This window comes from Lissotriton helveticus, chromosome 4_1 (assembly GCF_964261635.1).
Source record: "Lissotriton helveticus chromosome 4_1, aLisHel1.1, whole genome shotgun sequence".
NCBI lineage: Eukaryota > Metazoa > Chordata > Amphibia > Caudata > Salamandridae > Lissotriton > Lissotriton helveticus.
Genome location: NC_136063.1, coordinates 1991630205 through 1991654325, shown reverse-complemented (window position 1 = coordinate 1991654325; position 24121 = coordinate 1991630205). Strand labels below are relative to the sequence as shown.

At 46.9% G+C, this 24121-nt stretch overlaps 1 protein-coding gene across 1 annotated transcript; it reads right to left on the bottom strand.

The window, feature by feature from the left end:
* Nucleotides 1-222: 222 nt before the first annotated feature.
* SLITRK2 (SLIT and NTRK like family member 2) lies at nt 223-5822 on the bottom strand. Its single transcript, XM_078688629.1, has 2 exons — nt 5598-5822; nt 223-3572 (listed from the first exon to the last, which is right to left on the bottom strand). The coding sequence occupies exon 2, from the start codon at nt 3521-3523 to the stop codon at nt 968-970; it is 2556 nt and encodes an 851-aa protein (XP_078544755.1). The 5' UTR covers nt 3524-3572; nt 5598-5822; the 3' UTR covers nt 223-967.
* Nucleotides 5823-24121: the final 18299 nt, after the last annotated feature.

Sequence of the window (24121 nt, the reverse complement as noted above, 5' to 3'; positions counted from 1 at the left end):
AGAAACCAGTTGTCTAGTTGTACAAGCCAGGCTACCTTCTTAACTTATTAACTCAGCTTCTTTCATCTGTTAGAATTGTTTTAATATTCAAATATTCTGAAATGGCGAATATAAGTTAAACATCAGCTGTGTGGCGCCATTCCAATAGGAAACTTATCTCAACAAAAGTAATATCATACTTTACAATATCAATAGACTGTATTAACTAATCAGTGCACTGTATTATAACATGAAATTACTTTTATTAATAAACTGTTATTTGCATTTGAAGGATCCATTCGCTGATTGCTAATTTGCCTACATAGAAGTCAATTTACAGATTTAGAAAGCTAAAAATTATCTATACAGTTGAGTGTATAAAGCCCAAGTTAAGGTAACATTTTTCTTTATATAAAATAGTGGCTTATTTCATTCAAATCAGAACATGTGTTCTAATTTAGCACTGTAGCTGTATACAGGTAAATCTATTATACATGTTTTTCATTTCAAAAAATACATCACATTAAAATATGTTCAATCTTTCAATGCTAAGAGCAACAATTAAGTATTTTACTTAAAGTGCAAAGGCACTTTAACACAAAAAGTGACGCCCAGTGGCTAAACTTGGTAGCTGATCTCAAATATCTGTATAATACTATTTACATATACTTGTTATTTTTCTTAAAATCACTGATAATCCTCTACAAAGGGCATTAGCTTAAATACCCACCATTAATTGAAAAACATAAAACAAAATGCAAATTCTACTGTAGAAATTCCCAATGACAGATTTTGCAGAATTAAAAATGGATGGAGAAATAACTTAAGAAGCTTGAAAAAAGCAACATCTTGACAACACATATTTTCAAGTTCATACAGTGTAATAGCTGAAAAGGAAAAATGCTGAGCTTATGAAAAAAGCACCACTTGGTGTCAGTTCAGACAGAGGCCAGTGTTCAGACTGCAGTAACTCACTCACATATATCTCTTACAGTTGGCTTATTGCCGTTTGTTTCTCCAGAACTTCGAGGTAATCTGGCTCTGTCTGTAGTTTTTTCCCTGGGAGCAATGGGTGCTCCGGTTTGGACTGGTCTGTAAAATATTTCCTGGGTGTCCCATATAAAATAGTTTTGTTGAGCATATCCTGGTGTTGGCGCCTGGATTCATATGAGGGCATGCAATGCCTCTTGGGCAGCGTGCAGAAGTTATAATGTACCACCCCGCCACTGGGCAGCTCTTTTACCCTTTCTGTGATGTTCTGGTAGAGCAGTTCATGCTCCCTAGCAGTGGGCTGCTGTTTTTCCAGAAGTTCAGCAGTGCTTATTGTATAGGCCATACTTGAAGGATCCTCCATTTTATTGTCAAGGTTACTGTAACTAAAGTCCTGCAGGTTCCTGTAGTAAGCAACGGGGTCACCTTCTTTCTGCATGTATATGGGATTTTGGCACATCTGCCCAATGGGAGGAGGGATATAGTTATACACGTGTGCTTCTGTTTTCTCATGGGTTTCTGTTCTGTAAGACCCATATTGCAGCTGGAATGAACTCAGGTCCAAATTGTTGGCACTGCTGCTGGGGACATGTTGGACACCCTTGCGTCGCTTCAGAACAAACACAAATAGTCCTGCTCCAAAGCACACTGACAAGATGAAGACAACAAGTAGGCCAAGTATTAAGACTGAGAGGGGGACCTCTGTGTGGATTTCTGCATATGAACTTGGCGAGATGCTCAGAGGGTAGGGTACTTCTGTGCTGTGGCTCAGGTGAATAATTGTAGTATCCGAGAATCCAGAGTTTTCGGGACAGATGGCATCCTTCCGGAGGAACCTCAGATGCTCCCCTGCATGTTTGGATGGGGAGTCACAGGTCACCTCGTGGACAACCACGGTGGAGCTGGACTGTTCAATCCAGTTTTTCAGTCCCAAAATGGCACAGGTACAGTCCCATGGATTCTCCTGCAGGTCAATCTGAACAAAAACTGGGAGCTGGTCTAGGACACCCTTCACAGGTAGATAGGAAAAATGATTGTTCCTCAAGTTCAGTCTAGTGAGTGATGTGCCTCCAAACACATTGTCTGGTAATGATCGGAGCAGGTTGTTGTTGAGAAACAAGAGCTGGAGATTAGTGAAGGCATCAAATGTACTTGGTAAGATATCCTTGATGACATTGTACTCCAAGTATAGATACTGTAGACTGTACAGCCCATCAAACATGGAAGGGTAGAGAATTTCAAGGTAATTGCCATTAAGATAAAGTCTACGCAAACTTGTTAGGTTTGAAAAGGCACCATCTTGTATTATAGCTATCCTATTATTTCCCAAATGTAATAAATCCAGAGAACTGTAGTCAAGAAGGTCATTTTTGTACACAATGTGGAGATAGTTACCTGTTAAATAAAGTTTCTTTGGGCTTGTGGGTTTGGGATGAAGGTCAGAAATATTGCTGATCTTTCGCTCCTGGCAGTTCACGTTGAGCCCACTGTCAGAGCTCTGTGAGGTGCATGCACAGCTATCGGGGCAGGTGAGGGGGACAGGCGACTTGGTCTGATACACCATGATAGGGCCAAAGATGTGTCTGTCTTTGGGTATGGTGACCCGTGGAGTAGGCCGGTTCCTAGTTTTAGGGGGCCGGCTGGATTTTGGAGATCGAGTCGGTGTCATGGCCGGATTAAGTGTAGGAGGCAGCCGGTGCAGCCTTGGATCTGAAAGGGAAGGGTGTTGGCCCCTTGGGTTGGATTCACTGGAGCTCTTCCTTGGGCACAGATCCTGCTTGGACAACTGGGTGACATCTTTCCCATGGAGCCTGAAGGGTGTCTCACAGACAATCTCCCCCACAAAGACTGTGATGGTGTCCAGCCAGGCCTTCAAGGGGAGCAGGTCACAGGTGCAATTCCAGGGGTTCTCTTCCAGCTGGATCTCCATGATGCCCCCAATATGCTCTAGCACACCCGCAAAGGGCAGCATCTTGAGCCGGTTGCCCCTCAGGTCAAGGTGAGTCAGCATCACGAAGCGGAACACATTGTTAGGGAGGGACAGCAGCAGGTTGTCATTGAGGATGAGCACCTTGAGCCGGTTCAGCTTGCTGAAGGAGCCAGCCTCGATGGAACTGATGTAGTTGTAATCAGCTTGCAGGTATTCCAGGCTCTCCAGCCCCACAAAGGTGTCTTCCCTGAGCGCCTCCAGTTTGTTGTTGTTCAGGTGCAGTCTCTTGAGGGTGCGGAGACCGTTGAAGGCCCCGCTGCGGATCTCCTGCAGCTCGTTGTTGCCCAGGTGCAGGGTGACCGCGTTGGAGTAGTTGACAAACTCGTTGGGGTAGAGGCGGCCGAGCAGGTTGCCGTTGAGGAAGAGCTGGTAGATGCGGGATTGTGGCGGCAGGAGCAGGCTGACACTGGTGAAGCCCTTGTTCTCACAGTTGATGTTCAGCACGTTCTCCTTCTCCTCACACTGGCAGCGCAGCTTGCACACGTCTTTGGCGCTCTTGCGGCCCTCCGTCTTCAGGAACCCAGCCACTGTTAACACACTGAGCAGGAGGACGCTGTTCAGCATGTTTAGGCACCTTCCTCGGTCCCGGGCCCGGTACCCACAGCGCTCAAACCTGCAAGGGGGAGAGACACACAGTTACACATGAAGCAGAGCAAACAGTTCACTTCATACTGGTTTCCCACCCTTTTATGATTCTTTTATTGAAATCAAATAAAAGTATTCATGACTGACACTTCATACTGTTCACGAACACCCTCCATCAGCTTTCTCCAGGTCCCCAGAATTATTTTATAGTTTAAATGTGTTTGATTGTATTTACTATTATTGTGCCTTACGCCTACTTTTCTCTTGTTTTTCTCTCAGGTTTTTGCTAATTTCTTCAAACTGACTGCGCTCCGTTTTGTTATTTATTTTAACGACCAAAGCTCTTTGGCAAGAGTTATATAAATGGAGTGAATCAATATATGTGTCTCCAGATTTCGGCATTGCAATATTGTTTTTGTCATTTTGTTCCCAAAATGTAATATTGCATGCCTAGCTTTAAACCCCGAAAGGGACATGTTTTGCATCATTAAAAGATCAGCACATAGACCGAATATTTGCACATTACACAAATAAGGACCAGGCAATCGAAAATTAAAGCAACCAGCACCCCTGCTTCTGGTGGCCATGCATAAACATTTTAAGATCGTGTTACTGTCCTGTTGACGCTGCCTTCCTATTTCGTGGCATTAGACTCAAGGCGGATGCATCGTGTATAGACATTATGCACGGCCATCGACGAAACCTGAGAAGGGGACCACAATATACTTTTAATGGACAGTGTGTTGGTTCTTACAGGAGTGCAAAATTACTAGCAAGGGTCCCTGGAGGGGAAACTGGCCTCTTGCTGTGAGTTCTTCTGCTAAAGTCACCCTCTGGGTCTCGCAGCCCTGAAATGATGACGCCTGGCTGGGAGCACGGCGCTCTCACTTGGTGCCTCGATGTCCCTCGTCCCTCTCTTGAATTCTGAGCCCTCCCCTAGTGTGATGCCCCCTCGCCATTCCGCCATCTGGGACCCCTGCGACCTCACTTGGTGCTCTCTACCTCTCATCCCTCTCGAGATCTCTTCGCGCTATAGTCGTGCAGTCGCCGTCCCCCATCGCGGATTCTCTGCGCCCTCGGCAGTGCCTATGGCATCCTATCCCGCTCTTCGAGTTCCGCAACTTCCCGCGGAGCCCTCAGCCTTACATCAATCGTAGGGGTCTCTGCCTACTCACGTGGCACCCTTTAAACTGCATCACGTCCCGCAGCTCTGCGCTCTCACGGTGCGTCCCTGAATCCCATGGCTCTCGGCTTCAGGTCTGCGCCGTCGGATCCCCCAGCGCCCATCACTTTCTGCGTGCCCTACAATCTCACGTGTTGTCCCCGGTCTACGCTCTGGCTGTGCGCCCTGACACAGATTCCTCGCGGGCAGCGCTACCCCTGCGCCTGGTGAAGGCACCCTTCGGTGTGTACCCTCACATACCACCCGTGACTCTATGGGAGCACTGCGCCTTCACGCGGAGCCCTCGGCCCCATCGTCCTGTCCTGAGAGCCCCACACAGCCGTCTTTGTGGGGTGCTTGCACTCGCACCGATTCCCAATCCCTCTCATGAACATCTGTGGCCTCGAGGGGCTCTGGTCTGGACCCTCGGTGACGAAGCAAACACCCGTATGCGGCGGGCAGCATCCCCCCCAAAAGATCCTGCGCGCAAACCCTGAAGAAGGTCAAATCCTGAATCCAACACACAAACGCGAAACCAGCAATCCTATCTCCAGGCACTCGGACCCTGGGGACCTTCGTATAAATAACACAGCGACTATACATACTTATGCTATATGTGCTACCAACGCAACGTTCCACAGTCAGTTCCCCAAAGTAGTTAAAACACGAACATTTACCACAGCCTTGTGTCAGAAACACTGGCTACACATCACACACAATGTGCGGACACACGTGCAGCCGTCTCAAGCACGGCGCAAAGATAGATGAAGCATGCCCCATATCTCAGCTAAGGAGAGCGATGCACCTGCGAGCAGAGCAGGCGGAGGCGGCAGATGGAGAAGGAACCTTTAAGTAGGACGCGCGGACCCCCCAGAAAGTGAGGGTACTTACACATCAGGAAAGAGAATGTCTCTTCACCCTCGCCCTCCACGTGCATCCGCAGCCTGGCATGGTCCGGACAGGGTGATGCTCCTTCTGCCGCGGAGGGACGGCCGACGACCCGAGAGAGCCGTGGCGTGGGAGCCGCTGGAGAGCCGAGCCGAGGCGCAGGCTCTGGAGCGCGCTCTGCCGCAGCAGCCTGCTCCTACCCCGCGCCCTGCTCCGCCTCGCTCTGCTGCTCTCCGAGCCCCCTGCACGCCCTTCCAGCACCCCCTCCGTGACGTCACCTGCTGGTTGCTGGGGGAGCTGGGGAAGCACGCTCAATTTCAATGTGCACCGTCGAGAAGCTGAATGCACAACCTTGGAAGCGAGACAGACAAAAGTCTGTGTGTGAGACTTTGCGTGCGCGCCTCTGCATGTCTGCTAACGTGTGCATGTGTCTGTGTAGATGTGAGACCGAGTGACATCGTGGGGGCCTGACTGCCCACAAATGCCTATAAGTTTGAGGGCCTGTTTAGCTCTTATTAAGTTTGACACTGTGTGCATGCTGTTGACTGTGTGTGGGGCATCTAAGGAGTTAGCGTTAGCGGTGCATAGTTGTTTGCCCATGAGTTCCAATGTATATGCTATGTGCCAGTGCATTTCGTGGCTTTGTGTGTCTCTTGGTCGGCGACGTATGTGAAGGCGTGAGAATCAGTCTGTGTTGCACTGTGCATCTGTGTGTGTTTGGTTACGTGCTATTGAGTACCAGCACGAGTGTGACTCACAGTGTCAGCGTGACTGCCGCTGTTGTCTCCTGAGTGTGCTAGAATATTGCTCTGTTATAGGGCTGCGTCTACCTGTATGACTTTTAGTTTGTGTTTGTTCACGTGAGGATGTCGTCTGGTTTGTTAGGACATCATATGTCAGTTTGCTTGTGTGTGTGCGTGCACCGTTTTTGCACCAAATGTATGCGTTTGTTTTTATGCAACACCATTGGCGTATGTGTCAATGTATGCGTGCACCGGTGTCTTTTGCGTGACAGTGCATTTTATTTTGGGTCCTTGCTACTTCTGTAAGAGGTAAAATCCTGGTCTGTTTGTCTTAGTATCAGGGTATGTGTCTGTGTATTAGGTGTTTTTTGTCTGCCTTCGTTTATATATGTGTGTGTGTGTGATTTTATGTACTTCCAATATTTGCTAATACACGAGCCAACTGATTGTGGCTTTATGTTTGCCTGTGAGCTTTGATCGATGTGTCTGTTCATTACTGTGAGTGCCTACTTCACGGAGTTTTCTGTTTGCCAGTGTTCAACGCATCTTTGATTGTGCTGTAGAACGGTGTGGTAGCTGTGCCTTCCCAAGCACGTCAGCCAGTCTGTGTACGTGTCTGCCTCTATGGGTGTTTGTGAATCTAAGTGCCAACTGGATGTAAGCACTTCCTTAGGTAATATCGAACCCTTCTTTACACTATCATGGCACAACTGAGAGCAGTGCTTTAAATGGAAAGGTACTGTCCCGTACTGTGTACTGGGACTTCCCAGGAGTAAACGGGCACTCTCCTGTACGTCTTTATTTCCAGTTAAAGAACTGTCTGACAGGACACCCATCCACCCAGTTCCGGGAGGGAGCGGTGGGCCAGCAAAATAATGCATTACGTGCCCTTTTCCAGACTTATGTTAGGAGCCGTTGCGTCATTCCTGCGCCACTCTCCCGATCGTAGTGGTAACTGCGCAGGGACGAGCGGCGGGGGCGAGTGTGCTGTATGTGTTTTTGAGGATGGGGTTGTGTGTGTTAGGGTTAGCAGGAAGAAGGATTACAGGACAGCTAGGAGTCTGGCACTTTGTCATGTTCGTAAAGTGAGAAACTGGCAGGTGCGGTTTTTTCTGAGGCGCTGACACACTAAAAACAAACAGGTCGCTTTCCTTGGGATGGATTCCGTGGGCTGTACATCTAACTGGTGCCGCATTAGGACTGTGGGCAAGACGCTGTCCTGTGCCGCTCTCATGTGTGGGCAGACGAATGGCCTCATTCTGTCGCTGGGGGATTTTCACAGTTTGGCACGCAGGGCACGTGCTTTCTAGAAACTCAACCGCCCCGTTCTGGTGCGAGAAAGCACATCTTTGCTGCACTTTATTTAATGTTAATGTTATTTCATGTTTACCACACAAAGACACATTCATTTTTGCTGAGGCACAGGGAGACTACGTGATTTGCCCAGAATCACAGGATGTTGAACCGACGACGAGACTTGGTTCCCTCACTCAAAAGCCGGCATGTCTAGCCCCATCCGCTCTCTCAACAAAGCGAGAAAGAAAGTGATTTGCGAAGGGATGTTTCCCCTTCCTGCGGAATCAGCGATAGGAGGTCAAAGTTAAGAAGCTTCACAGCAGGACGGCATATTTGTGTGGGGCAATGTCTGCTGGGTTGAACGTCTAAGCAGGCGTGTCTTTATGGTGTAGTTCGTGGCTTGTGTGAACGTTGGTGTCTGCACGTCTGTACGTTTGAACTGTGTTTCATTTGCTATTTACGCGTGTGGACTAGTTTTCAATTCTTCTTTCTCCGGCTATGAAGAATATGTGACCGCGGTGCATCACAGCGCCGTTTTGTATAAAGCGGGTATTTTATGCAGCGCCTCGCTTCGCAGCTCTGCACAAACCTCCTGAAGTTTCCGACCTTTAGCTGCCAATGCCAACCACTTAATGAGAATTAGTGGCGAGGGGGCGCGGTTTACTCTGCAGCCTTGGGAAACATCATTTACAACGATGTCTTTTCCACGATTTTGAAAAATCATATATTCGCAGCCTTTAGCTACAACCGCGGGAAGATTCGCGCCACCGCATGCCCTAATTGAGACATTTGGGAGACAACGGTGAGTTATTCTTTCTTATAAAGCGGCTGCGACTGCTTCCCATTAAAGGAGCCACCGGAGGAGGCATTGTTTCTGTTCTTGATAACTAATGGCACCATAATTACCGGGTCTGACCATCTTCGTATGCTAAAGTCCCGTGACAGTGTTCCAAATACATATAGCACACAGTAGCACTTTCATCATAACTAGAGTTAATTTCCCCGATTAAGCAGTGGTCCTGCTCTGTAGGGCTCCATAATTGCTTCCCTAAATAAACCACATTTAGGATTCGGGTTAACAGGAAGTTAAGATGCGGCCCCCTCTCCTCAGCCCCCAACTGTCACACTCCACCTCCCAGCCATCTCCACCCCCATAGATGCACATGCGCGTGCTGCCTTACGTACCGAGGAAGATCTGCTGAGGCCGGGAGGGGCTGGGGGAGCAGTGAAAACTACAGAGAGAGAGAGAGAGAGAGAGAGGAGGCAGCAGCAGCAGGGAGATGGGGAGCCGAGGAGGGAGAGATGTATGTGAGAGTGGGGCTCGAGGCAGCGATGGGTGAGGGTCCCCGCGCACCAGAGACAGCCGTGAGAAACAGGAATAGAAAGTCTGTGCGAGCGGGAGAGTCCGGTAGACCGAAGGAGACTGGAGGGGGGCGGGGGGGTGTTAGATAAGAGAAACACAACGAGAGAGACTTAGACAAATGTGAAAGAGAGAGAGGCGGAAGAAAGAAAGAGGAGGGGGGAGAAACACAGAGAAAGAGCTGGAGAGATAGTGGCGCAGAGAGAAAGAAGTTAAGTAGAAAGAGCGCGCGCGGGACCCATGGGCAAGAGGGAAGGCAAGGCAGGTGGATAATGTTACAAGGAGAGAGAAGGGTAATGGAGAGAAAGCTTGAAAATGTGGTAGAGAGATGAAACAGGAATGACACCGCTCAACGTGACAGATGCTCGTATCCCCAGTGAGTTCCGGTTGCCTCCAATGTCGTGACAATGGAGGTGCACAGGGCTACGCTCTGAATAGGACGAAGAGTTTCCCACCAAGGAATGTGCAGGCTAGGGGAGGGCTGCGGGAGGCGCGGGCGATTCCCAGGCAGAGTTGATCGGTTCTTAGACGTGTGGTTGCGCTGATGGGCATATTCCGTGTATCGGAACCAAGCCACGGGTCTCTCCCTCCATTCACTAAGTTTCAGAATGATCTTTTAATCTGGATTCAAACATTATTTTATAGACTTTTAATTTTGGTTTAAAGCCGTCAACTAATTTCTGAGCTGCTGGTGCTATTACACAAAATAGCTTTGTTGCTGAGTTCTATTTTTACGGTATGCCCTTACGAGAATGGGGGACTTTGTACCTAATTTATAGCTCGGATGCAATAAAATGGCTTTTTGTGTCCGCTTCTTAGAGCCTAGATCTGAAAGCCCGATATCCGGGGCGGTGACTTCATAAAACGAGCTCTCTCGCCTCAGCTCTTCCTCCCTTTGCAGCCGCGCGGGAGCTTTAATTGGTTATTGGTAACAATGGCCACCCCTCGGCCCTCGCTGTGCCGAAGACAAGCCGCCAGGAAGCGGCAGTGCGGCGCTGCTGGGCCGCGCAGGGAAAGGGCCGTTTATTTTTACGAGATGGGGCAACCACCCGGAAGAATACAACCCTTCCTTTGATTTTCCAAAGCTCAGCTGCTTATAAGACACACACCACCTTTAAAGGGAACAGAAAACTGGGCAAATCTGCCCCAAGCTGAGTCAGTGCATGTTCACGATTCGTGCTGCCCCACTGTTGCAAACAGCACAGCGCTTGAGTCTGAACAGAGCATGTGTATTGCCGCCAGCCGACGATGTGCAAGCAAGGGGACAGGCCGATGCAGGCAAGGACGCAGGAGATCACATTTCTGGAGGGAAAGTTGTAACCAAAGGAGCAAACTCAGCAGGGGCTCCGAGACTCTTTCGTAATTATTTTATTGCTGTCATTCTCTTTCCCAAGTCAGTCCAGCCAAAGTAACATTAGCATAACATAGCACCGCCTGCCTTTCCGTACTCAACTGGCTTGCGTGGTATGACAAACACAATAGATTTAGGAGAGGTTCAACACCTCAATGACTGCACGCAAATAAAAAATAAATAAAGACAAAGACGTTTGGAGCCCCCACAGAGTTTGTGCCTCAGGTTACAGAGCTACTTGGAGACAGTCCATGAGTAGCATGGCTACAGAGAGATGGGTTTTGTCTGCAACTGTTAATATTTTAGGTGCCACCTCAAAATCCTAGGGAGGAGGTGAGAGTTGTATATGTGCCCCATTCGAAAATGTGTGCGAGGGGAGGGGGTGATTCACCCAGGAGCCCAGCTGGGCCCTCAAATGTAGGAATTATGTAGTGGCTGGTTGTCATGTTATTGATTGGTGTTTCTATGCATTCATTTATTGACACATCACAAAACATCCTCAACATCCTCACATAATCTAGAATCTCCCTCACTAAGGTGACAGACAGTTTAAATATATTAAAGACACAAAGCATCAATTATGAAAAACTCTCCTTAACGGACAATTCTAGCAGAAAAGAAAGAAACAGCTGCACCCAACATAAATGTTAACAAAATAATCAAAGGGACCCTGCACATTCACAATCTGGTGTCCAAGTCCTTTGACCTAATTTTCATGATTACCAGTCCACCTGCAAGCCACTCTATAAATCTCCCTGTCTGCGCAATGGCATCCTGTATTTTGCAGAACCACAGCTCTGGATGTCTCCATATGTTATGGTGAACGCAAATTCTCTAAAACGCTATAAGAATTGTTGAATCCATGCTTAATACCGGACAATAATTTAAAAGAAGGTCAGGTAAATGAGGCTTTCACCACAAAACACTCCCCAGAGACATTTGTGTAAGGTGATGAAAATATACCACCTACCTTGAAGCAAAGCTAAAATAGAAACAAAGAGAAAATCAAGGAGTGTTTGGGAGAGATAATATTCACCTCTGTGCCTTAAAATGGGCATATAACCTTTAACACGCCGACCAACTATCTCTAAGACACATATAAAAATTGGAGACTTTTAGCGATGAATCGTCACAGTACACATTTGATAGGAATCTTAATATATATCTCTTAATGCCTCTCAGTGCACAGTAGTACTTTTACAATCTTGGACACCAGTCCATTTGAAGCTTTTTTTTAAAGAACTTGACACCAAGAATAAGCTTCGAATTGGATGTGGAGCACTGTTCGAAATTAAAACACTACGAACAATGTGTAAAAAGCAATACATCTCCCAAGCTATATCTACACTTTCAGCTAGAACACAGAGTACTGCGATGCATTCTTCTAATGCAGTTTAGAATCCTCCCATTTGAAGTTTATACATCCAGATGGAATAACCTAAAAAAATATATCAGGTACCTGTGATTTGTGTAAGGGAGGAGTACAAGATCTACCTAATGTTCTGTCAGTCTGCCCAAACCCGATCCTGGTAGAGGCCGGTGTCAGTTCATAAAGCACATTTCTTTTAGATATAATGTCCCTTCTGCTCAAGACTTAATCATGCTATGCAAGTCGCCCCCTGATGAATTTGTCTGACATAATTTGTTCAAGTTTTTAAAGAGTTTTTAAAAGCTGTTTTAAAGTGTATGAAATAATTGTTTTAAAGTCATGTATTTTGTATTTGTTGCCCTCAGTAGAGGTCTAAATTGAATCAAATCAAATATGTCTTATGTTAAGAGAATCTAAAATTCCTGTCAGGTAAGTGAGGGATATTCTACATTGTAGGACAAGAAAGAAAAGCTCAATTGTGACGTTTAAAATTTGTCAACCATGGCACATGCAACATGAGATTGATTTATAATAAAACATTTTTAACTTGCATTCTTTTAACCAATGCGCTCCTTTCTCAATATTCTCCAGTTGACCAGATTCTTCTCTTTTTGTGTGCCTTATAGACAGAAACATCAATACCATCATTGGACATCAACCACAAAACCCATCAAACGTGTTGGACCTGACATCCTCGGTGTGGTTTCCCCCCAACCTTTTGTCTTCTAGCCTTCTATTTTGCTGATCTCATTTTAGCCGGCTTTAAGTCTGTTGGAAAACGAGACAGCATCTGTCAGACCTTCACAAATAACATGACTACATTTGTCCTTCACTGGGAACCAAACACCCAATTGTAGCGCCTGACTCTCAGAGGGTAGCGTTGCAGAGCAGTCTGAGGCTTACTCAAGGGAGGTGGTGTGGGCTAGTAATCTCCATTTGCAAGTGCGCACAAATAACACTCAATAATTGATTGTCCAGTCTGTACTTTGCTTTATAAAAGTAAGAGTACATCTATTAAACACACACACTTCTTAATACTATGCACCAATTTACAAATATAAATAAGCTGTTGGAATTACTTTGTGACATTGCATAACATCTCCACCCCTCCTACCGGGAGGTGGGGTCTAGTATCACCACTCCCATATATGCACATCATCTTGCCCCCAATGCAGTTAGTTGAACATAACCTGGAGGGAGGGACCTGCGAACTTGCACCATCCCAGTGCCCCCCCCCCATTACCTCAACAAGCATTAAAAAGGGGTATACCTGTCTTGGTTGCACATGACCCTGACTGAGCATCTCCTACTGCCCGTAAAGTATACATCTCTATCTTAAGGGCTAGCAGTCTGGGGTCTAAACCTAAGCGCAGCAGCAAGAATACATGTTTACGCACACTTTAGAATGACAGCACTCAGCACATTTGGGTATCATTAGAATGCTTTGCAAATACAGCCCCTAAAAGCATCACATATGAAATCACAGGATTATGCCTATACAGCCAGACACCCTAGCAGGAATGTCTGACAACATAACCCCACTTTGCTTATGATATCACCTTACATGTACTTCACATTAAACTCGTGAAATTCAGTCCCTCTAAAAGAAATAACCATTAGTAAATGCATTTCAATGCAACTCCACCCCTTCACCTCCAAGGGATACCCTTCTCAAGACATCCTCAACTCAGCCCTTCACTCCATGATGCACGTCTTAATGCACTACCAGCTGTAGAACAAAAGTTTCAACCAAGGAGGTGAAGCAATCTTCACTGAGCCCTTGAGGGGTTATTGTTTTGAAATCCTCAGGAAACTTAGGGTGACGTGTCTCTTCATGCTCTGGAGGAGACTACCCTTCTCCAGCAGCTCCCTCCAGAACCATTTCACCAATAAGGGTGACCCCCCTCCTCTGGGGGGCCACCAAGCATCAAAATGGCAGACTTCCAAATGCCTGCCAAGGCATTATGGGTTGATTGTGCTCCTGTTATGCGCATAATAGATGAGTGGTTCTCCCGCTGTGCCCGGGAGAGCAGCGCTGGTGAAGACGGCGGTTTTGTCACCTTCCTGGCCTCGGTGGGGAGCCTGGTCCCACCCGGACCCCCAGGTAATGTGATGCGGCTCGGAGAGCTCAACACCGGCCACTCTGCGGTTTTCTGGGGCTCAGTCCCACCCGTGCCCCGTGCAGCTCCTCCTCTTCATGTTTGGGGTCCTGGTACCACCGGAACCCCCGCATGCCTTCTTCATTGGGGGGCAGCCCGGGGAGCCCACCCCCGGCTGCCCCCACCGGCTCCCTGCCCGGCCAGCATTCTTCTGTGCGTCCGTGGGAGCCGGCACCTCTCTTCAGGTCTGCCCGTTCTGGCAGGCAGACGCTGGGAGTCCTGCGGGTCCCCCTCGACCTCGGGGAAGTGCAACGGCACTCCCCCCAACATTTCCCTTTACATCAGGGTACGGGGATGAGGTCCTGGGCCACAATCGGGGCCCAGGGATGGTGTCCCGGGCCCCCTAAAATCTTCAGGGGCGCGACGGTGCTCCCCCGTAACCAGCATCGGCGGGGGCCAGAATGGGCTCCTGTCCCCCCCTGGGGGCCATTTTCACAGGGAACACGATGGAGCTCCCCGACTTTGCTTGGGGGCCCGGAGATGGGGTCCCAGGGCACATTTTTGCGGGGGAATGCGACGGCGCTCTGCTGCCCCCCTCCTTTACATCACTGGGGGCCAGAGTGGGCTCCTGGCCCACTTCTGGCAACTTAATGGGGGGGTGCGACAGCGCCCCCGACTTTGCTTCCTACTGGGGCAGCCCCCGGGACCTGACCCACCCCAGGGAAATCTCTGAGACCGGTCGCGGAGCCCCAAGTACTTCGTCTTCGCTCTTCTTAGGGGTTAACGGTTGCCTACCTTCCGGGGGCCATATCTCAGCCCCTGGGGCTCCAATCTGCCCCATTTGTGCGTCTTCTTGCTCCTGGTGGTGCCCCCAGCCACTTGGAGCACTCTCTTTTGCCTTCCGGGTCTCCAAGAGGGTGCATTCTGCAGGGAGCTGTCTTCACTGGCTCCCTGCGCGCCTCCTCTCCCTGCGCAGATGCACCTGCTTCTGTGCACCGGTCCTGAGCTCTTCGTCTGCCGCGGTTAGGGGCCTGTGGGGCAGTCAGGAGGGTCCTCCTTCCAACTGCCCATTGCCAAGCTCCAGCAACTTCCGCCTCAGCAGACCACACCCCAGAGAGAGCTTCTCTTCCTGTCCAAGCACTTTTTAAAAGTTGAGAAGGGGCTGGCAGGAAGTCTCTGTTGGTCCTATCAAACAGCAACACATCACTTCCCTGCCCCTGCTCCCTTCTCCTTGTCTAGCCTCTGGGTTTGTTCAAAATGGTGTCGTCCATTGTCTCTGGCCACATGGCCTCTGAAACCAAACTCCTTCCCCCTCACTGCCTTCCTTCCTTGGTGCAGCCTGGTGCCTGGCACCCAGTGACAGCTGCTAATGGATGAGACTGTAGCTCCACCCATCTTCTCTTCCTGGAGATGAGGCCTTAGCTTGTGGAAGAAAGGTTATCAATCCATCCAGCTGAGGTCAACCCTCAGCCTGGGTCTGGTCATGGCTGGCTCAGAAAAATATGACTGTTCTGTATAGCCCAAAAGTAGTACAAATATGACTTTGGACTCTGCAGAATACTTCTTTTCACATCCGCTACCGTGGACTTTAGTGCATGTCTGGGATCTGTAGGCCTTATGGAAGTTACCCTAGCCCATGGGTTCCACCTCCCCTTTAGGGAATAATGAAGTGAAAAGCACAGTAAAACACACTGACTTTCCCTGGCATGGTTCCTTCCACTGTATAAAGCCTATTCCATGTCACCACCCAATTCTGCATAAGTACTGCCGCACCATTCATTCTGTAGCTGCTCCTGGACTGCGCACACTAGGAATCTCCCCTTCGCAGCCCCTACACGTGTGCACTCACATGTACACATGTGTCTGCATCTAACCAGCGTGGTGTCCCTGACTCCAGCTGCTACGCAGTGGCCTGGACAAGCCAGGGGGACACCAGTAAAATCCCATGCAGTCTCTTACATCCTGAGTTCACTGTGGGTGAGTCCCAGTTTATGAGGCTCCCCCACATGAAAAGCTCAACAATTAGGTGCTCAAAAAGTGAGAAATCTGGGCAGCCAATAGTGTTAGAACCACCTTCTAACAAACGCAGCGCACCACCTTCTAACAAGGACTCTGCAAACTTTACCAATGCTAACCATTGCTAAAGTGCGTGTGCTCTCTCCTTTGAACAGGGAAACATTGCATTAAAGCCATTTGGCATATTTAATTTACTTATAATTCCTTAGGACAGGGGTAATACATGCACCCAGAGCCTGTAAATTAAAGGATACTACTGGGTCTACAATACTGATTGTGGGACCCATGTAAGTAGCCATTTAAACATGCACCAGGCCTGTGATTGCAGCCTGTGTGCAGTTTTAAAACTGACATTTTGACCTGGCACGGTAAATATTTTGCCAGGCCCAAAAATTCAGTTTTAATAAACATTAGTCATCCCTAGGGTAGGACTCGAACAGCCCAGAGGGAAGGATGCTGTGTATTTAATAAGTTGGACATGTACTATTAAGATGTAAATGTCCTGGTAGAGAAAAACTCTTAGGGTTTTTCACTACTGCAAGCCTATATTTGTTTTTCACTACTGCAAGGTCTATTTTTCCCGTAGGAAAACCTTATTGTATTTAATAAATGATACCTTTTATTCAGAGCAAGAAGACAGTTTGAGTTTGGTGTCTAAAAATTTGAAAGCCTTCTTTAATGGTAAAATCAGATTTTTTGTCGCAATTCTGAAAATGACACTTTTGGAAAATTGTCCTTTTCTTTTCCCAAACATTTGGTGCCTGAATCCTGTTCCAGGGTCACATGACTAGGCGTAGCTGGCATTTGGTCTTTGAGTATTGCTCCCAGACAGTGAGACAAAGGGAAGCTAGGTGTTGGCAGCATGGGACACTCTGAGTTGATGAAGGGCTAGTGCTGTCACCTACCACACTTGCACATCATAAAGGCTATGCCTAAGGACTCTCACAAAGGGTTTGACACTGGTCTTGTGTAACCCCAAGACTAGCTGGAGCCACAGCAGGGAGGAAGGGTCTGCTTGACAGTTCAGTGGAGGTGGAAGCCTCTAGAAACTTCTCCTACTTCAAAGTGGGCAGCAGGTATAAATAGTGGACCCTCTGACCCACATTCTCAGTACACCTGTGGATCTGTGGGGAAACTCAGAAGAAAGACTTATCTGGAACTAGATGACGCATGATGCATCCTCGACATGGGACAATGCAACACTCCACAACCAGTGTTGGATTAATAATCATGTGTTCGCATTGTTTTATGTAAGTTAGCATTCACAGCGCCATTTTGTGTACAGGTGCCATTTTGTGTCATGATCAAAAACAATCTTTTGTCTACTCCGAGAAACGGCCTTCTCTGAGTTATGTTTCTTCAAAGCTGAGTTTTGCTACAGTAATGAATGTACTGTTCTTATTAACGCACACCTATCACTTTAGATAGAAGCCTTCCCCCACTTGTCTAGTGGCGGGCACGGGCAGAATGACCTTGACTGGTAGATAGTGAAACGTACTCCTTTGTAATTTTTGGTCTAGCTGCATCTCTCTGGAAAATTCCATGGTGGGCATGCTTACATTGGTTTTGCAATGTATATAATGTATTGTTATGCTTGCTGATGTCGGTCCCTCTGCCGCCCTCCTAGCGACTGGGCAGACAGGGCTCCACTCTGACTGTACTTTCAATAAACTACTATTGGTTTGTATTCTCTACTGTCTGACATATTCTTCATTTGGTATGGAAGGCTAAGAGGTGGTTGTGAGTGACCCGGGTGATCCTAATCGGGTCACTTCCTTCACCAGGATTTAAGGTACTCTTGTTCAGCAGGCATAACTGGGGCTCCGTAGCTGGCCGCACTCCATTGTGGTTGGCCTGACCATGTGACTTTGTCCTGGCCAAGTGCGACCAGATAACCCTGTTAGCAATTTGTACTATTTTGACATACATCTTTAAAATTGCATATTTCTTGTTATTTTTGTCATTTTGGTCTTAAATTATTCATTAAATGATTACTCCATTATTTTAAATTGGTATGGTATTTTTTATTGTGTTATGTTTCTCTTTGTTATTGTTTGAATTGTTGCATAAACACTTTCCACACTGAGTTAAGCCTGACTATGCTGTACCAAGGTACCAGAAGGTTGATATTAAACCTGGCATAATTGCCGTGGGTCTCCCCAATATTTTTGCCTTTGCCTCCTGTGTTTTTTGCTGTGTGTTGGTGTTAGAAATGGGGGTCTCTTGTTGGGAATGGCTGGCGCCAATGTCCAAATAGGGAACCTTCTTCCTAAGTCAGGGCAAGTGGGCTACCCCCTTTGATAACCCCTGCTCAACCCAGTGGTAATGTAGCACGAGCAGTTAGGCCTATCTCAGAGGCAGTGTGTGTAGCATTTATGACCATGCACAATAAGGCGGAAACGACACCACAAAAGGACACAATTCAGTAGGTATAGAAAAATGTAGTAGCTTCATCTAATGTTTAGCTCAAGACTCTCAAAGCTTTTTAACAAACTACCACGCACATAAACCAGTAGGGAATTAAAAATGCAATAACGTATTCACCAGAACGTGGCACTGACTGAGTTCAAGGCCGGGGCCTACACGACTGGTTGTGCACCAAATACCTGCTGTTGGAAGGGGACTCAGCACGTAGCTTCTCGAAGACGTGGAGGCGGTGACAGGCGGACTCCCAGCGACCACAAGTCTTAGAGGAAGTGGCTGACAGTGTGCACCCACAATGATTTGGGCACTCGGGGACAGGCGGGCTCTCAGCAGCAGCAACACGGGGCTGCGGCGGCCCGGGCTGTTGACGGCGATGACTCTCGTCCTGCAGCTCCGTGGTGGGCTCACAGCAGCAGCAGCTCTCTCTTGGCTGCTGCGGCCCACAGGACAAATCATGATGATGCAAAGCTGGCAAAGGTGCGGGCACTCAGCGGCAGTAGCATTTCCTTGGCTGCGGAGGCCCACAGGACAAATCACGATGTTGCAAAGTTGGCAAAGGTGCGAGCACTCAGCGGCAGCAGCATTCCCTTGGCTGCAGTGGCCCACAGGACATATCACAATGATGAAAAGTTGGCAAAGGTGGTGGCACTGAGCGTCAGCAGCTCTCCTTTGGCTGCGTCAACCCACAGGACAAAGCATGATGATGCAAAGCTGGCAAAGGTGCGGGCACTCGGCAGCAGCAGCTCTCTCATTTTCTTTACGTACGCTGCCTGAACTGTGGTTTCCGACCTACCTGCACAGCGGCCGGGCTTGGCTCTGCCATCCTCATTGCAGCAAACGACCGGCCGGGCTTGGCTCCGCCGGCTGGACCACATCCCCCAGCATCCTTAGGGGGCCAGCGATGACGCCGTAACCAGCACGCCAGGCGGCGCATAAAGCACCGGCAGGGGCCGAGTCCCCTATTTCTCATTTTCTTTACGTTCGCTGCCTGAACTGTGGTTTCCGACCTACCTGCACAGCGGCCGGGCTAGGCTCCACCATCTTCATTGCAGCAAACGACCGGCCGGGCTTGGCTCCGCCGGACGGACCACATCCCCCAGCATCCTTAGGGGGTCAGCGACGACGCCGTAACCAGCGCGCCAGGCGGCGCATAAAGCACCGGCAGGGGCCGAGTCCCCTATTTCTCATTTTCTTTACGTTCGCTGCCTGAACTGTGGTTTCCGACCTCCCTGCACAGCGGCCGGGCTTGGCTCCGCCATCCTTATTGCAGCAAACGACCGGCCGGGCTTTGCTCCGCCGGCCGGACCACATCCCCCAGCATCCTTAGGGGGCCAGCGACGAAGCCGTAACCAGCGCGCCAGGCGGCGCATAAAGCACCGGCAGGGGCCGAGTCCCCTATTTCTCATTTTCTTTACGTTCGCTGCCTGAACTGTGGTATGCGACCTACCTGCACAGCGGCCGGGCTTGGCTCCACCATCCTCATTGCAGCAACGGCCGGCCGGGCTTGGCTCCGCCAGCCGGACCACATCCCCCAGCATCCTTAGGGGGCCAGCGACGACGCCGTAACCAGCGCGCCAGGCGGCGCATAAAGCACCGGCAGGTCCCTCGTCCCGCGAGGACGTGCCGGACTAAGCCCGGACAAAGGGCGGGCCCTCTGTGGCCCTCAGTGGCTGAAGTAGGCTGGGCTGGGCCTACCCTTTTATATTATTATTTATTTTTTGAAAATATTTAGTGTTTAGTACTACATGGTATAATATGTCAGCATAGACATTGTCCTTTTGTACAGGAACTCTTCGTGTCTTACCTCCAATTATTTAAATTTATATTGTAATTGTTATTAATCATATTCATCGGGGCTACGTTCCCCCTTTTTCTACACACACAAGGATGACTGCTAAAAAGTTACGATCAGGGAGATTATTGGGGGGAAGGTCCTGTATGAAGACAAGATCCAACCCCCTTAGAAATAAGGCTTCCAATAATTTGTTATTAAAGGGTCAATGTCAGCTGTTACAACTGTGGGAAAAACCCCAGGATAAGGATTTGTTAAACGCCGCAAACAAAGCTTCTGATATAGCATCCCCATCTGGCATAGCCCCTGTGGTGGTTAAGAAGGTCCCTTTTCTGGTGAATGAAGAATATTCGGGCTCCTTGATTACTGATGAGCCTTGTCCAGTGTCTTCTGAATTAACTGGTGTTATTAAACTCTTTGTTCCCAGTTCTGAAGGCGGCCAACAAAAAAATGTAGCTTCAAACCATAAAGTGTTGTATTCTAATGCCCAAATGGGAGATTCACCGCCAAAGTTGGAAGTGAGGGGGGACTCCCATTTGTCGAGTATTGACCTGGAGCTATGCGGTCGTTACCTAGCTGATGCTACTTTGAAATCATCAGAAGCGATTAAGTCTCCTATTGGTGCTACTCCATCTGGTTTTATATTTATTATTATATTATTATATCATATTATATTATATTATATTATATTATATTATATTATATTATATTATATTATATTATATTATTTTATTTATATATATATATATATATATATATATATTTATATATATATAAATATATATATATATAAATATATATATATATATATATATTATATAATATTATATCATGCTTTATAGTAGTACCCCCTCCATAAAATCGCAAGATATTTCCTCACAGTATAACATATCGAAGAGCCCATTGCTTAATATCTCTGGCATTGGTCCCATAGGTCCCCCAGGCTCTGATAAATTGGAAAAACCTATTTCTGAATCTATGATTGCATTGGAACATTTGTTGGCATCCATTTTATTGTTACTGGGTAAATTTGTGGGTAGCTCTGATTGTATTTTGGAGTCGGTTACTCAGATATTAAATGTCTTACTGTTAAAGCTTCCGGAAAAGGGTCGTGATTTAGATCCTAAGGCTGGATTGCATGGGTCTGAGTTGAGCAGTGACCACTAAGCCGGAAATGTTAATCCAGTCCAAAATAAACATGTGGTTATCTCTAAAAATGAGCCCTCTCTAGTACCCACATCTTCTGCATTTAACTGTGTAAATAACTCTGTCCTTGAAATTGAAGAAGAAAATGTTGATGTTACCGCTCCAAAACCTGAAAAAGAGCTATTTCCAATTTTTGTGCCTGAAAGTAAGGTGGTAGGGGGTGCAGAAAAAGTAAAAACTGGAAATCACAGAAAAAATAAAGTAAAAAAGAGAAAACCAATCCGCAGATATAGGAAAAAAAAGCAGAGACAAATAATTTTTGAGGATTCCCATGTTCCTGATATAATTGAACCCAGTACTCAAGAGCACGTGAATGGGTCCTTGAGTCAGGAAGTTGCCATTCATTCCTCTGACAATTTGAATCCCTCTGCAGCAGATATTAAAATTTCTCCTAATTGCACTATCCTTCCTGCGGGAGACCCCTCCTTAAATGTAGTAGGTTTGCCGATCCCTCCCCCCGCAGTAGAGTTGATGGAGTTAGGTCCTACTGTACCTGCGGTTCTTAATCCATTTGCCCCTGCTTTTCATGCTATTGGTGACAACGTTATATGGCCTAACCATCTGCACACAAAAGTATCAGAAGCTTTCGTTGATACATTGACTTTGGATTTTCTATCGCTATTTGATTCTGATCAGCCTTTAAATAGAGCATGGTTACTCAAATGTTTTAAAAGCATAGAGAGTTTAAAGTTAATCCAAACAAATGATATTGACTTAGTTTTCTTATCCAGAACAGCTGCCTCGCCTTACGCTAGGGTAAAGTTCTATTCTAAATTCATAGTAAATCTTATATTGCAACAGGCTGAGAACTTCCAGTGTAGGGGAATTGATGTTTTACCTGTTTTTTCTTCTCGAAGAGATAGTCTCTCTTATAATAGACTTCCCCAGCATGGCAATGGTAAAGATGGTCCCACTACCTCTTATGACGATTTAAAAATATGGGTATCGAAAAACACTCGTCTGGTGACACATGTAATGCCCCCCCCCGTTAATTCAAAATAGTCTTCCAATAGAAGATAACCAGCGGTGGAATTGGCTGCCCGGTGCTTTGTCTAGTAAAGCCACAGACAACCCTAAACTTTTTCAACATCTTTAGCAGTAATTTGAAAATTATCTCTTGGAATGCCGCCAGGATAAACAGTAGCCCTGAGAAATTACAGTACTTGTTCTCTCTGAACACTAGTGTGATTTGCATCCAAGAGACCTGGTGCGCCAGTAGATTGTGTGCAGGGAGAGATTATTTTGTTCTAGAGGCTGTGGCTGCTCCGTCGAAGAAAGGGCGTGAAAAAGGGGGAATTGCGTGCCCTCTGTCCAATAGTTTGAAGTGGAACTTCACTCATTATGTTGATTCAAGCAACCTATTTCAGGCAGTGTCCCTTTGTAGCTTAACCAGTAGGGGAAACTTTAATTCCCTGGTAATAATAAATGCTTACACCCCCCCCGATGAATGTTTTAATAATCTATTGAAGCAAATGTTTTCATATATTAAACAGATTAAAGATGTAGAATTTCCCCCATATGTTTTGCTATTAGGTGATTTTAATTGCAAAGTTTCTAATTTAAGCTTAGAGCTATTTAAAACAAATTTAAAGAAGAAGCTCTTCTTATTCCCCAATTCCTCTTCCCCAACAAAATCAAAACTATTAAGAGAGGGAAGCTGTTGTTAGAAGAACTTTCAGCGGCGGAGGGATTAATAGTGAATGGTAGGCTTCCCTCCGATGTCCCTGCTAAATATACTCATAGATCCTCCCAAAGTGAGTCAATTTTGGACTATGTAATCACTGACTATTGTACTTTCTCCCTATTGAAGGATCTGGTGGTCTCGTCGACACTATTTAGTGACCACAATGTGATTACTATAAGCCTCTCATTTCACCCTCCTAAATCCGATTCATGGTCCTTTAGCAGTGACATAGTTAACTTTCATAAAGACTCTGGTAGATGCTTCTGGAATTTTAACGCCAAGAAAGGCTTGGAGGGTATACTTGGTAAAACAATACTAGAACTGAATGTTTGGCAGGGTTCCGAAATAATTCACTTTGAGAATTTTATGAAGGAGGTTATCTCTGTTGCCAAAAGGTCTAGCTTCTCTGTAAAAAAGATCTATGTTCCCAGACCAATTTTCCTCCTAAATAAGGAAATAAATAAATTAGTGCGGGAGCAATTTTTATGCAGAACTATCGAAACAAATAAGAAAATATACTTGCTAAAAAGAAGGAGAAACAGAATTAGGATGAAACTTAGAAAAGAAAAAGAAGACTCTCTCTGGATAAGACTTCGGGAGGCCGCTGTTTATGGCAAAGTAAGACAATTTTGGTCTCTCATTGGCGAGGGTTGTGGAGCAAGAGTCAGCTCTCTCCCCATTCCCATTGCTGAATTATCATGGGTCATCTACATTTCCAACCTGTATGCTGGGAATATTGCAATGGTAGATTGTAAGGAGATTATTAAAGAAGATGAGTTTCCTATTGATTCCCCCTCGGAGAAAACCATTGAATTGGCCATTAGGGATATGCGCTCCTCTGGAGCAATGGGGCCTGATGAACTTCCCATTTCAGTATTGAAGCAGGATCCTATCTCATGGAGTAAGATTCTTTTCCCTTTATTTAGATCTTGCTTCATTAGCAAAATTGTACCCTCTTCTTGGAAGGGGAGCATATTGGTCCCTCTATTCAAAAAGGGCGATAGGGATAATCCAATGAATTATCGCCAGATAGCCCTCCTTGACGCCATTGGAAACGTCTTTGCCAAATGTCTCCTCACTTTAATAACGGATTGGGTTGATGTAAATCAGATATTACCCCTTGAACAAACTGGCTTCCGTAAGGGACATGGTACATTGGATAACCTTACAGCCCTTCAGGTTATTAC